The 17,112-nt window shown below is 52.6% G+C and overlaps 6 protein-coding genes across 6 annotated transcripts; 2 read left to right on the top strand and 4 right to left on the bottom strand.

Annotated features, from left to right (window-relative positions):
- Nucleotides 1-843: 843 nt before the first annotated feature.
- Nucleotides 844-1,701, bottom strand: PHYSODRAFT_485604 (hypothetical protein; the record flags this gene model as incomplete). Its single annotated transcript, XM_009522263.1, has 5 exons — nucleotides 844-892; nucleotides 952-1,129; nucleotides 1,218-1,304; nucleotides 1,396-1,517; nucleotides 1,610-1,701. 5 exons carry the CDS (start codon nucleotides 1,699-1,701, stop codon nucleotides 844-846), a joined length of 528 nt encoding a protein of 175 aa, XP_009520558.1.
- A 4,142-nt stretch (nucleotides 1,702-5,843) lies between these two features.
- On the bottom strand, nucleotides 5,844-5,996 carry PHYSODRAFT_446841 (hypothetical protein; the record flags this gene model as incomplete). Its single annotated transcript, XM_009522262.1, has 1 exon — nucleotides 5,844-5,996. A coding segment is annotated over one exon (153 nt), but the record flags the coding sequence as incomplete, so codon positions are not given.
- Nucleotides 5,997-10,988: 4,992 nt separating this feature from the next.
- Nucleotides 10,989-11,614, bottom strand: PHYSODRAFT_371994 (hypothetical protein; the record flags this gene model as incomplete). Its single annotated transcript, XM_009522261.1, has 2 exons — nucleotides 10,989-11,353; nucleotides 11,389-11,614. Coding segments are annotated over 2 exons (591 nt in total), but the record flags the coding sequence as incomplete, so codon positions are not given.
- A 524-nt stretch (nucleotides 11,615-12,138) lies between these two features.
- Nucleotides 12,139-14,555, bottom strand: PHYSODRAFT_250493 (hypothetical protein; the record flags this gene model as incomplete). The annotated part of the gene is made up of 4 exons (XM_009522260.1): nucleotides 12,139-13,182; nucleotides 13,217-13,251; nucleotides 13,345-14,320; nucleotides 14,352-14,555. The coding sequence occupies 4 exons, from the start codon at nucleotides 14,553-14,555 to the stop codon at nucleotides 12,139-12,141; spliced, it is 2,259 nt and encodes a 752-aa protein (XP_009520555.1).
- Nucleotides 14,556-15,212: 657 nt separating this feature from the next.
- Nucleotides 15,213-15,851, top strand: PHYSODRAFT_479071 (hypothetical protein; the record flags this gene model as incomplete). The annotated part of the gene is made up of 1 exon (XM_009522259.1): nucleotides 15,213-15,851. One exon carries the CDS (start codon nucleotides 15,213-15,215, stop codon nucleotides 15,849-15,851), a length of 639 nt encoding a protein of 212 aa, XP_009520554.1.
- A 48-nt stretch (nucleotides 15,852-15,899) lies between these two features.
- Nucleotides 15,900-16,289, top strand: PHYSODRAFT_449886 (hypothetical protein; the record flags this gene model as incomplete). Its single annotated transcript, XM_009522258.1, has 2 exons — nucleotides 15,900-16,047; nucleotides 16,189-16,289. Coding segments are annotated over 2 exons (249 nt in total), but the record flags the coding sequence as incomplete, so codon positions are not given.
- Between the last annotated feature and the right edge of the window lie 823 nt (nucleotides 16,290-17,112).

The raw sequence follows: 17,112 nt of genomic DNA, 5'->3' as shown, positions 1-17,112 counted from the left end.
TCTGGGATACATTCGCCAGAGACACTTTCCGCCAGACTTTAGGCACTCATCGTAAGGGAAAGTCCGCGGCTGGACTGAGTGTTCTCTGAAATCCTGGGCGTGCACTCCCAGGATTCACACTTCCAGCCAGTTGGGCCCATCTGCGGTCAGGCGCTGGATTCATCCCGAGAAATCACTTCTCTCCCACAGTCGCCATCCATTTCACACGGGTACAGCCGCGCCGTATCTAAGTCATCCACCAATCAGCATCCGATAAAAACTCCAAGTCACAGAGGTGACGGCACATCGTCGGCAATTTTCTGGGGACCGCCTCGTGTCAGACGGCTTTCAAGCCATGGCGGCGACGATGCTGCCATCGGCTCCTGTGGCTACCGTCACCACCGACGTAGTGCAAATAATGGACGCTCGTTTTCATGAGATGATGCAGCGCCAAGACCCACTACTGGCGCAAATGCAGGTTCAAAGCCAGCGGTTTGCTGTCCTCATTGAAGCCATGCAACGTGGAAACACAAACTAGAGCCCGAAAAGAACGACGATTCAGATGCAGAAGTAATATTAGTCTACATAGCAAATAGCTTCGCAATATCATTTCGTTTTTGCATGCCTAACTTTGTTCTAAGCTTGCGCACACGGCTAGATTGCTGTTGCAACTCCGCCTCATTTTCTTCGTATTCTTCAATTTCGCTCCCGCGTTCGCAGAACGCCGCTGTCGTAGGTGCATTATCTTGCAGATCTATCAGCACTAAGTAAGCAACAATTATGCGAACAGAAGCATTTGGCGGGCGTTCTTCTAGCACCTTCGTCAAAATGCGAAATCTTTCCTTGAGCAGCCCGAACGCACCTTCAATCGCCATGCGCGTCGATGACAAATTGAAGTTGAAGGTTGCATGCGCTCGTGTGAGCCGTCCGCCTTCATCTTTCTCGCAATAAGGCGTCATGACGTTAGGGGACACTCCGTAGCCCGAGTCAGCTAAAACGTGATGCCCACGGGGCAAAAGCCGAGAGATGTTCCGGCCAAAGCTCGAATGTTGGAAAATCTTGGCATCGCTCCATGACCCTGGGCGAACGTCGAAAGAAAGGAATCGCTTGCGGTGGTCACAAACAGCTTGAACGTTTACAGAAGGAAATCCTACAAACAAAACAACACAAAACATAATTTCATTTAACTCAAACCGTAAGAAAAAAAATAAAGGCAGCTTTTGCAAAGTGTTAGTTACCTTTGCGATTGTACCAGCCCTCAAAATCGTGAAGGCGGTTGATGGCGATTAATGTTCCGTCCATTGCCCCACAGCAGAGATGGAAACCTCGATCGCGACGAAAGCCGTCGACCACAGTGCGCCACTCGCCGTGTTTGAGGTAGCTTGATGCATTTAGCCCGCATTGCTGTTAATTCACGAACGATCTCGTTGACGCTTGCCATACACCAAGATTTAGAAACACCAAATGCCTGTGCAGTCTCTCTAAATCCCCCACTCGATCCTAAATGAAACAATGTACAAGCTACAGCTCTTTCGAAGCTATACTTTTTGTAAGGTTTCGCACGAAACCGCGAAGTATACCACACAGTTTGACAAATGTAGCCTGCGAGCAGCGCAAATGGCGGTAAAACCAAGCGTTGTAGCAGTCGTCATCAATCTTAGACTCGAATGCAATAGCAGCCTCAAAAGTAAACACATTCATTGGGGGATTCCTCTGTAGCATTAACGCACATACCAACGCAACACTTGCTGCGACGGTCTGCACAGCAAGCGCAGCGAGAAAGGGAGGACGCGGCATCGGCAAATTTCTGGCGAGTTGCAAGCTGTAGGGTTTAGCGCAGGCCAGTCACCTCACGGTCCACAGAACCCGGGAGCCAGGGCAACTCACGAGCTCTCGAGTTTCCGATGCGCGATGCATTTTATCCTAAACCTGATTACAATCGACCAATCAGACAGAGAGAAACCCCTACGCCTAACTTGGACACCTGACCGAGAACCAGCACTCGCCGGCGCGACCAGCCACTTAGGGTCCCATAACATCCAAGCAGGACCAAAGAGAAAAAAGCAGTGTAATTTTAGATTTGTTCCTTTCTTGATATGGGGCCCAAACGAGATATCGACCAAACTTTACAATTGTAGAATCTCTAACTCTTGATAATGGATGAAAACCGACCCCGCTATCAGAATTTGCTAGCCCAATTATCTCCTACCATTTGAAGGTAGTTACCGCATTGTTTTAATTGCGTAGCAATGTATGTAGATCTGGAAAGTTTTGTGTGTGAGACTTAATTGAAGTAAAGCATCGTAATGCACTGAAATTCGGCCTAACAAAATAGGGTTTAGTGGCGATCTCATAGGACCATTTCTTGGTTACAGTATCGCTAAATCTAGTGAGAAAGTCAGATTGCTCTAGATAGGTGAGTGCAGGAATCGAAGGATTGCGAACTGTGCACCACATGTGTTGTTTTTAGTGCTCTTTCGGATACAATCCGTTGTACTGTCAGTTATTCGCTAAGCTTCGGCTGTGTGCGCTATAAGGATGGCTACCTGATTATTGCTCTGAAAAATCAGCATTGGAGCTGCTACGGTCATAGACATGGCGCATTTCTCGTAGCAAATCCGTCGTAATTTGTGGAGACGAATTTGACGTCTCTACAAATTGCGTCCAGTGCAAATGACGCGTACCACTATTTTGGTACAATTCCCAATCACCAGTCAGTTCATGCTGCGCACGTACGACCGAGCTCCCAAGCCCCGCGTCAGCGCCTAAACCGTGGACAGCGGTGCCAACGGAAGAGGCTGAGGGTTTACTACCACCTAAGTTGTTTGTACGTGCATATTCACCTACGCATTGTTTATTACTGCTGTCTAATGAGATGACTGGCCACAGCGCGACACGGGGCAACATGCCAGCGTGTACGATGAAGGAGTGTACCCATGTATTTATCACTCAAATGCGCTGTTTTTGGTCGGTATCATCGGTTGTACGCAAATTGGGACATATTTGGTACATAAATTGCGTTTTGTGACAGCGTTTGTGTTAGTTTTGGAAGAGCTCCAGTGTCCACCTTGGTTCACGGAGATGAACTACAACTACCAGCAAAGAAAGGAAAATAAAAGAAAACGTCCATGGTTGGATGGGAGAAAACGACCGGACACGAGAAGTGCACAGACACATGAAACGAAGATACGCGTGGGGGTCTCCAAAAACTATCGTTTTGAAGAGAGTATTATGGCTTACAGTCACACCTCTATAAATGACACCCAGCTCGCTCGGTCTAAGATGCTGTTTCAGTTAAAGGATTGGTCAGATAAAGAGATGGCTACATTTTAATGGCTACATTTTCATATGGTAGGTGTGGCGTAGCGGGATCAGCAAAATCTGCGAGATTGCCAATCCAACTTACCAGCTGCGCCCGAACACCGACTTACGGAGGGGGTCCCCCGATGATCCGTGATCTGTGTGCTGAACTGATCACCTTGTGTACCCGTCGGTAGGGCTGGATCTGCTCCTCTGGTGTCTGCTGAAGCGTCCGAGCCTTGAAGACAGAACAGTCTGGGCGAGACGCGGGGATGTGGGTGGAGCAGCTCGGAAATCTTCACTCTGCTCGCAGTAGTTATTCCCAATCCAGTGGTAGTCGACTTGGATCGGGCGGCCTGGATCTGGATCCGGCCGTGGGGTTGCCTTTGGGTTGTTGTTGTTCCTTTCCTTTGCCTTCGTAGGTCTTCCTTTGCTGTACTTGCCGCTTCCTATAGCGGGATCCGTAGATGTTGACAGTTGGGGATGCACCCGGCCAAGTAGTAACTCCGGGTGGATCGGGGATCTGCACTTGCAAGTAGGTCACTAGGAAGGTTGCAGAACTGGCCAATGTATGATCCAGTCTTAACCAACACTAGATCCACTACCAGAATCTTGCTAAGTCGTGGGGCCAATGTACTTCCCGCTTCCAGGCGAAGGCGAAGGCACTTGCGATGTATAAGGCACTTGCGATGTATAAGGCAAATTCAACACTGATTTATGCTTAAGTCCAATCCCATCCCAAAGTCCTATCTTCCTATGGATCCCATCATCCCATCTCTACCTGCTGACTCTATGGGGCTTGATTACCTTCCTTGTGTGTCGCTTGATTGCCTCCGTCGAGCCATAATCTTAGATCCACCGCTCACTTCCATCTGATTCTGAATCAGAATCAGATCTGGATTGGATCGGATCGCCGATCCACTTGACAGCTGCATCTCTTGGATCTTGGGTCTCGAGGCATGGCGTTGCTTGGGCACAAATTCGTGACGTCCGGTCGCACTCGTAGTGTCTTCCGTTGCAATCTCTAACACCTGGTACGGGGCCCGATCCGCAAGTATGGTGGATCCGTCGCGGAGTCTGGATCCATCATTCTGCCGGTCACCCTTTGTCCCAATTTCTTGGATCCTGCTTTTCCACATAGGTGCACAATACAGGGGCTTTACCTGGTACCCCTCCAGCATTTTCCTACTCATGTTTTGTTTCGTCTTCACACAGACAGAACTCAACCCATAACATTAGGCGTGCATTGTATGTTCCTGCTCCTTCTCATTGGTATTAACAAAATCGCATCCCCTGAGGTTGTACGTAAGTTTCAATACAGTAAGATTAATAGGGATATTTCGGTATTCTGCCACCATGTCTGCACTTTTAACTGTTGCTTAATATACATACCCTTTAGTTTTTCGTAAATATCTATGTACGCTGCGCTGATTGTAAAATACTATGTCACCAGCGTCTTCAGCGTCCGCATCAGCCCCAAGCTCACCTGTTGCTCGTGAATTCGGCCAATAATGGGAGTTCGGCTTCAGCTCCGATGTTGACGTTATTGAACTATCCAGCGATACCGACGGCAGCGACGCTGGCTACGTGTCTCCGGGGTACGGAGATCGTGAGCGATGACGATGGCTCGTCTCTTTCGACCGGTGATAGCAGCTCTGGTGGAGATGGAAGCGACGACCACCTAGGCGACCTCGCTCTAGGAAGTAGCGAAGCCAGTGATAATGACAAAGATTAACCCGGCAATATTGACGCCCGTAGCGACCATGGTATCGACGCGATAGAGCAACGCGAGCGCGGAGTGATCATGGCCACCAGACCTGATGACTCGGCCCAGCGTGGCAGCGACATGTTGACCCTTGATGATGTCACGACGTCGCACCCGACGGTGATCCAGCTCAATGGTTTTCAGTACACTAAAGCCAGGGAGTCGTCACGAACGATATCTTTTCACTGCAGTTTCTATCGACGACACCCGAAGTTCAATGGCAAGGTGGACTTCAATTTGGCGATAGAGCGATGGGCAAGCGAGGAATCTTGAACCGTCGTTTCAAGCAGCCGTTGAGACGCTCTACAGCGCTACGAGTTTTGGCGTGGCTCAAATCGAACCGCTCCTTCTCAGTCTGCGGTCTGCCTGACCCCTGGCTAAACTCTTTTAGGTGATAGTGCACAGCACGATACAGCGTGAACACCTTTGAGTGGAGCGCGTAGCTGGCGTCCGCGACCACGTACATCCCCTCCACAACCTCTTGAAGTAACTCGCTGCGGGTCAGAATCATCGATTCGTGGGCTGCGACCTCTGCACCTGGGTAGATGTAGGCTACATTCAGTTGCCAGTCCGACGCGATGAAGACATTGGTAGATGTCCAGCTTTTTCGGTTCGAAAACGCTCGTCGTCATCCGCCAAAACCATGATCAATGCATGCACACCGTCGATTGCCACTAACGCCTGGTCGAAGTATGGGAACGCTTCCGTGAGGCAGGTGTATGACAAAGGCTTGTATAGTAGTGTAGAGACCGGCATGTCGGTAGTGATGAATGGTCGAATACGCCATCCGGAACTTGATCTCTAGATCTCGGCAGGTCGCAGCTTGGCCAAACCAGTCTTGCATTACAGCTATCACCTCTCGACGATATTTGATTTTTCTGGCTATAAAAGGAGCACACGCGTCAAATAATGTGTGGTACACCTTGCGGTTGATTCGGAAGTGGTCACGGAAGGTTTAGCACTCTCGTCAATCCTATCAAAAAAGAGTTACCATCTTTAAGTAGACGATGTACTGCTTGTGGTGATGGCAGCAGTCGTAGATCTCCATCTTGGTCTGCCAGTAGCAAGGCAGCAATAGCCTGCGCCAACCACACCACCTAGTTTTGCAAAGGCTACTCCCAGCAGGACCTGTACCTCTGTTTAATAAAGCACGTTTTTGTTGATGGTGAGGCAAGCCGATTTGCGGTAGCCATACTTTTCTCCATTCTACGCAGCCTGTTCATCGATGCTGATAATATTTAGCTTTGATTTCCGAAGTCAAACACGCCATTCGTTGTGAGGATGGAGGTCATTGGCCCTCTTCAGAAAATGCTTGGAACGTGAAATCTGAATCGTTTTAGTGATACTTTTTCAGGTTCCAGGGAAATGTCTTCAGCATACCGTTTTTTCCTCTAAAACCTTTAACAAAAAAAGTTCCAAGATTACCCCGCTTTCGTGACAATGGTTCAGTGATCTCTTTGGGTCGCTAAAACCTGGAACTTGCCAGGTTAAATAGAAGGCAAGTACAGCGGTAGGAGCATGCGGCACCTAGTCCACCAAACGTATAGCCGACGGAGAGAGTGCAACACGACTGCAACGATGAAAGTGCCACGAACTCTCCGCGCACAGGGGCTCGGGCACACACGCGCCATCGAGAGCTCTGAACGATAGTCTACCGTACGCTCGGTGTGACCCCCGCTGCAGTCGCGGAAAGCGGTGTGTGCGTGCCTCCTGCACCACACATTCGGTCAACTGCGGGAGCGCTACTTGTCGTAGGTAGTCGGTACCTTTCTCTAGCTGCTGGCCGATGCGCGACGCGCACGACGCGTCGCGCATGACCAACTACTCGTACAAGGCGTTGATAAAATGAAAAGTAAGAGAGGGCACTGCATTTTTATGTACAGAATGAGTGTTTTAAAGTTTGCGGTTCCAGGTGAGTCTAAAAAGGCACCTCTTGGAATTTTTCAGGCTTCACGTTCCAATTTTGGTGAAGAGGGTCGTTGTGGCTGAAAATCGTGCTTTATACTGGCGTACCAAAAGGTATTAGAGACACCAACAACACGCTAACCCGCAAAGGTAAGCGCTTATTGGATCCAAACCTGAAGACCAGGAGCGATCCCTTACACCGGGTCGGTTGCAAGCGCTCTGTGCACCTCAGGTTGTCTTCGGTCAACCCAAAAACCTGTACCACTAGCCACGAGCTAAGGCTAGGATTCTATGTAGCGCTTTCGCGCAACCCCACTGCAGTCCCTCAGAAAGGAAGGGTACCGGCGTGTTAGGCCTTATACAGGGGGACCAAGGTAAACCCTCGGTAGGTAGACTAATACACTCAGGGACACTCTAATCCCACAAATATATACCGAACGATACTCTAATACCGTTCCTGCCTCTCCGGCCACGCCAACTCTTGGCGCTGCCAAGGAAACTCTCGCTCAATGCACGATAAGCTCCCCGATAGGCATCCACACGCAGCCGAGCGCGTCCAGGCACTACAATAAGCTAGCCACGACCCTTGTTGGCTTTGGGGAGAGACTGTCTTTTTATTACTGAGTTTGTGAGGCCCTGGGGGCCTCGTTCTAGTCATCCTATGATGAGTCCTATATCCCTATACAAATATCTAGTGTGAACGATTGCAATAAGGCGATTCCGGACACATCAAATGACGACCGCGGCCACACTAATAAGTGCGGTCGAAGTACGCAACTAAATGCGTCTGTACCGAAAAGTGGGTACCATGAAGCCTCGTTCGGGGTTGTATTAGGACCCGACGAGGCTCCGGCACCTATCTGTCAGTCCAACGAGGATAATGTAGTCAGCCTAACAAAAGCGGCTACCTCCATCTCGCGCTTGACTGTACCTTGATTCTTGGACGACGGGCGATCGCTCCGGGAACTGTCATTTTCCGATACCACAACTGCCCCAGTCTGGACACGAGCCTCTGCAACAGGTGAGCGTCTAGGCGCCTTCCGTCCATCGCCTTCATGGTTTATCCGTCGCGCTTGCGCTTGACCGCTGCAACCTCCGCTCTCCGGGACCTTCCGTGTTTCGATATTGTACGGTCGAGTCTGGTTGCGCTTCGCCATCATATGGATCCTCGTTAGTGACGCCAGCTTGTTCTCCGTCATCCAAGGGTGCTGGCAGTGTAGTCACCGACACCTTGCAACGCTCTCTTGGGCCGCAAGATCTTTCATTACCAATCGGCGCTCCTATAGGCGCTGATAATACGGTTGCGGCGCAAGCTGCACATGTGACCGGGCCTCCAGTAGCTTTCGTCGCTGCTGAAGCGTCGGTCAACACCCGACAAGGCTCCTCCTGTGGTATTTCAGCTTCTGCTGGGCCACCGAGACCTTGAGGACGCTTAGAGCCGCTACGGGGCGCATGGCGACGCACACACTAGGAGCATTCCGGTGGTCATATGGTCCGACCTTGGTCGTTCCATCGATTGATGCAGGCTGCTGGTCTTTGCATGTTGGTTCCGTTTACTCCATCTTCACTTCCATCTTTTGCAACGTGTTGAACTCGAACAGAACGTCGTACGGCAACCGGTCACTTTCCAATTAGTAGTCCATCCATTGCTACACCACCGGAATTCCGGTGGTCGTATGGTCCGACCTTCCATCAACAGGCTGCAGACCGCCGCTCGTCGCACCTCGGCCGCATGCTTCTCAGCTTCACTGCCCTCTACTGTAGCTAGTTCTGCGTCGTTTGAGGGCTCCACTTCATGGGCAGTAGTCAGGGAACGTGCGATGACTCGTCCAGCCTCACACCATTACTACGTTGGAACTTCGGTGGTCGTAAAGGAGGCAGGTATGGTTGCCCCAGCCTGAAGCCCGCGAATCGCTGCACCGCCGACGTCGGTTACACCATCAGTCGCTTCGTTATCACTCGGAGATAGTGTAGCTGTGTCGACCGTGGTTTCGTTGCCTTTGTTCCACAGTTCCATCCGGATTTTCCGGTGGTCGTAACCAAATCGGGTTTAGTTGCCTCAGTCTGTGGCTCGGGAACCACCGCACCAGAAACGTCGGTCGCGCCTTCAGCTTTTTCCTAGTAACCGTGCCAGTGTTGACCGTGGTTCGTGTTACACTTACAGCAAATAGTCGGTGGTCGTAACGTAAGGTCTGGGTGCCCCAGCCTCCACCAAGCGACCCGATGTGTTGCAATCACATATCTTCGAGTCGCACCAATTCTCGTTCAGGGTCCCCACATTTTCTGCGCAGGCTACAGCAGGTATAACCGCCTTGAACGAGACTTAGTTGTCGGCCGTAGCGGTCCAGATCCATTCGTATCTCCACTTCATCATCAAGTCCATACTCAGTCACTTGTCTGGGCGTAAATGCCCGGGGTCCTGTCACGTCAAGTGCTGCGTCCGAAGACTCAGCTGACCTCCAATTAGCTTCATCAGCACTCGCTTCACTTCTTCTCGCTGGTCTCCGCCTGCCTCGTGCTGCGTTTCCACTCAGTAGCATGTTCACTCCAAGGCCGGGGTGATTGATTTGATCCTTCGACTAAGACCGGTCTTGTGAAAATTAAGACTGGTCTTACAAATCCGTAAAACCGGTCTTACAGATCCATAAGACCCGTCTTGTTGAGTGATACGACCAGTCTTAGTGAGGGTTCTGACACACTCTCTGAGGTACTTGAGGACACCCTTGCTGGGATGGCTGACGTCTCCACCTTGATACCTGGTCGTTCCACTTCGACGGCAGCACCCGAAGCCTCGGTCGTCCTCCAATTAGTTTCATCATCACTTACTCCACCTGTCGAGGTGTTGACCGAGACTCGCTTGCGTCTTCTGTTGCTCCTGGCTCCGTGTCGATACCTCCATTCCAACGTGACTAATTCACATAACATGTAATATGCAAATTCCAGTAGTTTCCTTCGTCTGTCACTGCGAGCTGGAAAGCCGTCGCAGGCAGTTCAATCATCATCTCCAGTAGCTTCTTTCGTCTGTCGTCGCGAGCTGGGTTACCCTCGCAAGCAGGTCAGTCGTCGTTAACGTATGCAACTAATCCTCGTCCGCGACTTGGGCCACGTACAAACGTATCATGCTGGGCTCGCAACTACCACCAAAACTAACAATGTTCGGCTGCGCACAGGTACATCATCTCAAGTCCGATCCACTTCGAAACCTCGGCCAGCCCGCTACCGAGAATCAATACTCGTGTCTTGGTTTACCTCGTTCCATGTAGGGCCAAATCCGAGTGATAGGCTTCAGTCGAGGTGTCGGTGGAGACTCCTGCGCGTAGTCGCTGAGCTCAATCTCATTCGCGGTGTCATCATCATCCGTGAACCCTTCCGCAACCACTGCACCCACGACCGAGGTATAATTCGCCTCCAGTAGTCTTTCAGGGTCCTTCCTGTCCGGGTCATCGACACAATTTTCTCCATCGGTATTAACCTTGGTCGTGGCGGTTCCTGCTTCAGTAAAAATATCGGTCGGGCCAGGATCATGTACACCCCAGTCGACAGCACCGTTGCCCCACGCAACCGACGTTCGATCTGGTTCACGGTGTGCCTGCGTATCAGGCGCTGTTCTGGCCATTCGCGGGGCTGGTTCCACAGCTGCTGTTACGTCTGGTGCGTCATGGTCTTCTTCCGAATCGTCGTTCAGCTCTCCAACCCCATCATCACGCTTGTCTTCGGCTCCTGACACCTCGGCCGGGGCATCCTGTGCCCCATGTTCGATGCTATCTGCGCTATGATCGGCGCGCTTGGATGCATATGCCACTCGGTGAAGCGACGACCCTTCTAGTGCGTCGGAGTCGACCAGTGCGCTTGTCTCGTCGTCCGAACCGTCGTTCGATACATCGTCACGTTCTGTGTCTTCTGCACCAGCCTCAGTAACCTTGACCGAGCCTTGGGAGACCCTGGGGTTGTCGTCATGATCCGGTGCACCGAGCCAAGAATAATCGTCGTTAGGACGACCTTGGAGATGACCTCTCGGCCACATTGGAGCGTTGAGCGTTCTCCGTAAGATCTTCCGCGGCGTTGAGTAAGTCCTGCGCTCAACCGCGGGTGGCTGTTTAGCCAGCCATTGGTCATAGAGACATCGCTCGCTTCCATAAAGAGTCTCGTCACGGCTCGTTGAGTATGCCAACACCTGCCACTCCTTGCACTTGTTAGGGTCCAACCTCGCGTTGCCGGTCTCTCGTGGTAGTTCACCATGCGGTACCCAGAGCACCACGGAGTCGTGCTTGGCACATTGTGCCGTTGTGGCCGTAATATTGGTGAGTCGTACATATATCGGCTGCTGCCGTCGGAGCCTCGTTACGGTCGGCACAAGCTTATCCGTGCGCCGTACCCACCATCGTACTCCGAACGAGGTAGCCGCTGGCGCGGCAGTCGAAACTCTTGCCACTCGCGACCGAGTACGTATAAATCCTCGGTCGGCCCACACGAAGGGTGCGTGCCGTAAGGTTTGTCATCTTCAACACTCTGCGACTTTAGCAGTGGTACCATGACCTCGTCCGGAAGGCGTGCGGTGCCATGAAATAGATCCAGCCAGATTCCAGCCGGGATCATGAAGTCCATCCCAAGGACCACATCCACCCCGGCACTGTGATCCATTATCCACATTTCGAATTCGTAGACCTGCTCCTACCCGAGGGTGATCTTGACGAGCGTCAGTCGCCGGGTCTCCATCACCCCTGGGTTGATGCCGCGGACTTCGAGACTTCGTCCGTGGTTTCGGATTTCTCGCACACGTAGCCGTTTTCCGATGCTGGCAGAAATCACGCTAACATTCGCTCCAGTGTGAAGGAGTATCCTCGTTCGCGCGTCGTCCACGGCCCCATTGACCAAAGCTCTCATTCGCTTCCTCTTGTCGTATCGTTGTGGCGACCACCACCCCAGTCTCTCGCCAGGCAGTAATTTCACCGCCCGAACGAGGCTTCGAGGTGGTCCCCTGATCTGGGCTAGACTTGTAATCAAAGCCTCGGTCGGGTGTCCGTCACGTTCATCATCATCATCTTCATCAATACCAATCTCAACGAGACTTGCGTCTCGCTTCTCTCCACTTTCCGTCGATTTCACACGTTCATTGCTCTTCAGGTCGTCAAGCCGTTTGCTTTCGCCTGTGAACGCGAACAGATAGTCCGCATCAACAGCAGGCTCAGCTAACTGTGGCAGCCCGATTGGGACCAACCCAGTTTCAGTTGGCGGGCTGCCTGGTTTAAATGGCTTCCAGACACCAGGCTTTGCAGCTCTGGCGACAGATCCTTCTTGTCGACCTTGGACTTCAGGAGCTTGGTGAGCTCGTGGAGTGCTTCACACTTCCCAGCGTCGTGCACCTGTTTGCACAGTTTGCACCGCCGGTAGCAGAAGTGCACCGAGTGGGACGGGCTTCCGCACGCGGCACACAGCCCGTACTGGCGCCGACCATCTCGTTCACGGTTGGACGGGCTTCCTCCGTTCCTGAAGCGTCGGTTATCAGACCGAGCGAACGTTCCTTCGGCTGCGGCCCTGTGGTCAGCATCGTTAGCGGCAGCGACATGTCCAGTAGACTCATCCGAGTCGTAATCAGCGTCTGAATCCTCGTCCGAGCGTTGGTCGTCCGAGTATTGGTGCCCATCCTCGAAGCAATCCTCGTTCGCCTCAGCATCACGTCGGGAGGCGTATGAAGCCTCGTTGCGTGCACCGACCGAGCCTCCGACGTTCCATTCCGCCATTACATCGGGAAGGGCGTCGACCAAAGTCACCCTCGACCGGTGCGGTGACCCGTCACGTCGGTCACGGCGGTGGTCGTCATCACGACGATCGGTGAGGCGGTCGTCGCCACGGTAACGTCGTTCCCGGCGATAACCACTTCGAGAATCCTCGTTCGACCGCGCGTCGCGACGGCGACTGTCATCTTGACTGGGGGAGCGGCGGAACGATGATTCGCGGGTCGATTTGCGGTCGCGGTGACGCAGAATGTCGTTGATCATGTCTTCGAGGTCATGAATGCTCTTGACCCGAACGTGGCACAGACGGTCTTCTAAGTTTCGGTCATCACACGTAACTAAGAAGTGTTCCACATGGTCCTTCGCGTCACGTCCACCGTTCTCAAACTGCACGCCGGCGTTGCGAGCGTACCCGTTAAGCCGGTTGAGGTAGTCACATACGTGCTCCTTGTCCTCTCGCTTGGCCGAGTAATACCGAGCCTTCGCAGACTGGGAGAACTTCGAGCAGTAGTACTTAATGAATGCCTCGCACAACAGTTTCCATGTGCGTCTCGTCTTGCGTGGAAGCTGGCGGCACCAATACAAAGCCCCATCTCTGAGGTTGAGTTCGAACGACATGCACCGCCCAACGAGTGGTGCATGTGTCGTAGACGAACGTACGAAGCCACTGCATGGAGTGTTCGCTCTTGTCGCGCACACCGTAGAACGACTTGATGTTGCAGAGAGGTAGATGCGTGGTAATCTCGAGCTTCGGGGTTGAGCTCTGATCGTCAGTCGCGCTCCGTTCGCGCACCTGACGAGCCCATTCGCTTGGCAGGTCGCCCTCGTAACAGTCGGACCCGAGATCATTATCACTGTCCGACGAGCCATCTCGGAGGTTGTAACGGTGGCTGGACCGGCGACCGGTTGCCCCGCGCGTGCCAGGCGTTGCGTACGAAACCTCGGTCTCCCTAGCCAGACGTTCAGTACGGTCCGTAGATCGTGGGGTTACCATGTGCGAGTCTTGCATGTAAGGCGAAGCCTCGCCCTTGACTGCGAAGACTCCGTCATCCGTGGCTGCCTTCCGAGGGGTCGCTGGTAGCGGGACCTTGGAGGGGTCAACCGCTTCCGGGGCCGAACGAAGCTTCGTTGGGCCTCTATCCGCCACTCCAAAGGCGTCGCGCAACTTCTTCCTCCACTTGGTAAGCGCCGCGGCGGCGGTGGTTGGCGTCCAGCTCGCGAGAGCAGCCTCCGTCGGGAGGATCTGAGGTTCGCATCCCATCGCCCGCAGGAGGTCCACAGTGTTCTGAGCGACCTGCCTAGTGCTCGTTGAGTTGATCGGCGTGGCCAACGCCCCTTCGAGGTCCATCCAGATGGCCTGGCGGACCTGCTTCGGGGAGAACAACTGCATCCACTCGCTCTTGGTCTTCATCAGCTCCAGGCATCGGCCTAGAACCCTGTTGGCCGCCGGAGTATCGCCGTTGAGGGGAGGACGAGTGCCAACTGGCTTGGAGATTGCCCCTCCTACCGTCACCGAGGCTTTGAAACCGTCGGTCGCACCGTCATCCGCGTCGTAGGCGGGCTCGGGGCCCGGCATGTCGTTGAACGCGGGTGATCGACCTCGATCCTCCACTGCGGCCGGCCGACACAACCGCGGCTTCCGAAGTCTCGGACATCACAGTCCTGACATCCCAGTCATCATCTTCGTCATCTTCTTTGGCGTCCGAGGAATCAATCGCCGTGTCACAGCTCGCCGAACGCTCGTCGATCGACTCCATCCGACCCGTCGCTGGGGTCGAGAACGAGCTTCCGGAGCGCACCGAAGCCTCGTTGCGCGTTCCACTCGACTTGACCGGCGTTGCTGGTACCGCTGACTTGACTCCCTTCGCCATCTTTTCACTTCTTCTTCTTCGCTTCTCTTCTTCTTCTCCTCTTCGCTTGTTGGGGGTAAAGACCTACAACAACCAAGAAACACAGAAGATCACACCGATCCCGGGTCGCGGCACCAGTTGTGGTGTGGCAATACCACTAAAATTCTCTTCTACCGAAAGGTATTTGAGACACCAACAACACGCTAACCCGCAAAGGTAAGCGCTTATTGGATCCAAACCTGAAGACCAGGAACGATCCCTTACACCGGGTCGGTTGCAAGCGCCTCTGTGCACCTTAGGTTGTCTTCGGTCAACCCAAAAACCTGTACCGCTAGCCACGAGCTAAGGCTAGGACACTATGTAGCGCTTTCGCGCAGCCCCACTGCAGTCCCTCAGAAAGGAAGGGTACCGGCGTGTGAGGCCCATCCGTTTCATATATATTAAAACTGATTCTCGCGTTGAAAGGCGACACCACATCTGAACGATTGTGCCCAACTATATCCGCACCTATGTATTTCGAGTGCTGCTGCCTCTAAATATGAAACGGATGGCGGGACCCCGGGGTCCCGCATAAAATACCGCTCACTTCGGGAATTATTTATTTTTGTCGCTGCAGGCCAAATCCCCCTGGCTCCACCAGTCGAAACCACATTGCGTCCGTCGGCATCAGCATCAAGCATGCCACCTCGAGCCACGGGAGGATCTCAATCGACTGTTCCTCCACGCAAGCGGAAGAAGCGGGCGGATCGTAAGGAGGCGGCCTATAACCGCGCTGTTGAGCTCCTTGGTGAGGAGAAGGTTCAGGAAATTCGACGCGAGTGGGATTCTTTGGAAACGGAGTTTGGAGGGCGAGAATGGGAGCAGTCAGAGGGAGTAATTCTGCAACTCCTCCAACAAGGATTGTCAGAGCGAGTTATTCGTGCCATTCTTTCTGTGGGTGGAAGTCGAGCCCCAAGATTAAGGAAAGTTCTAAAGGAGGGAATTGATACCTTGCACACCCGTCGCAGTCGCGCGGCGCCGGCGCATGCCTTTAGTGACTCAGACTTGGCTACATTCAAGAACCACTGCTTGACATGGATACTGGAAGACGGCTTTCCCTGTCCACACAGACGACCTCGCCAGTTCTTCAACGAACCAGGCCTTACTTGGAAAGTGGTCCATGCTCGATACGAAGCCGATGTCAAGCGTGAAGACCCCAACGCTCGCACGATGAGCTACTCTCGTTTCATACAGTATGTTCACAAGTTGTACCCCGGCGTCCATCTATCGAGAACTACTGAGGACGATTGCGATTGCAGCACTCGGCTCGATATTTAGCTTGGCCAAGATGACATCAGCGACGAAGAACGGGAATGCCTCCTTCTTCAGAAAAAAATGCATCTTAGTGAAGCTATCGCACAAAGACGCTATGTTTCGACTTTCATCAGAAACTACTCGGCTCTTCATGCCCCGGAACAGTATCTACCGCGCGATATCATTCCAGATACAGCCGATGATAACGATGCTGGGGTCCGTTCAGAGGCTTTTACGGATGAATCACAACCAAACGAGCATGATGTGAGCTGCAATAGCGATGACAATGGTGATGGTGATGCTCCTATCGCCGAGCCAGGTGGACAAACCTCGTACCAGAATTGTCGGGTGCAAATTCAAGCGGAAGACTACGGTGGTGGAATATCGATGCCTTACTTTGGTCATTCGCGTCCTTCAATCGACTATTACAACAGTAACCTCATAGTGCACACCTTCGTCGTGTACACTGCTAACTATTTGTTTGAGATTGATCAAGGTATTTGTACTGCTCGCAAAACGGTTGACTCACCGGACTCTGAATCGATCTCGTTCGCAATGATGAGCACTGACAACGTCGACAGCATTCGGAAAGCGGTCTTGGCGGAACTGTTTGGGCCTGCAGTCACAAGCATCTTTCAGGCGTCGATTGCGTCAGTCCAGCTTCCGCGCCACCCGATCAAAGAGCTGCCGGAAAAAAAATGAAGTCGCTGGCGGCCAAATACTTCACAATACCACCACAATACCTCAGCTACTACCCGAGTGTACCTGAAGCCATTCTCAATGCTCCTGTTCAAGATGGTACGACTCCGGGTGGACTCGACACTGATGATCAAGGAGCTCACAAGCAAAACCAAAAGAAGCGTAAACCAGGTCGACCCCGAAAAAGCCCCGCTCACCCCCGTAGCAACCAGCCTTCCATACTGCAGTTTTTCAGCGCAAAACCAGCTAGTAGTTAGGCCAAGGACATCCTAGTCCGTGCATTCATTACCCACATACATAATACATTAGTAAGAGCATCTCCAACGGTTAGGAGGGTGATATGGTTACCGGTTTGTGGTGAGAGCACCGGGTCCCGCCATTCGTTTCATATGTAGGTAAACACTACTAACAACAACTAGAACACACAACTTGTAGCGTAGTAGCAGCGGTGAGGCGGTATCGACCTCGCTTCTCGAGCTCTTTTTGTTGTTATGCTTGTAATAGCCTAAATATTGGCACCCCAACCTACAATTTAGCAACGTCCAAACGCACCACATGTCGTGCAAACACACAGCCACGGACCATT

Source organism: Phytophthora sojae, assembly GCF_000149755.1.
Source record: "Phytophthora sojae unplaced genomic scaffold PHYSOscaffold_2, whole genome shotgun sequence".
NCBI classification, from domain to species: domain Eukaryota; phylum Oomycota; class Peronosporomycetes; order Peronosporales; family Peronosporaceae; genus Phytophthora; species Phytophthora sojae.
This window is presented reverse-complemented; position numbering and strand designations above follow the sequence as displayed.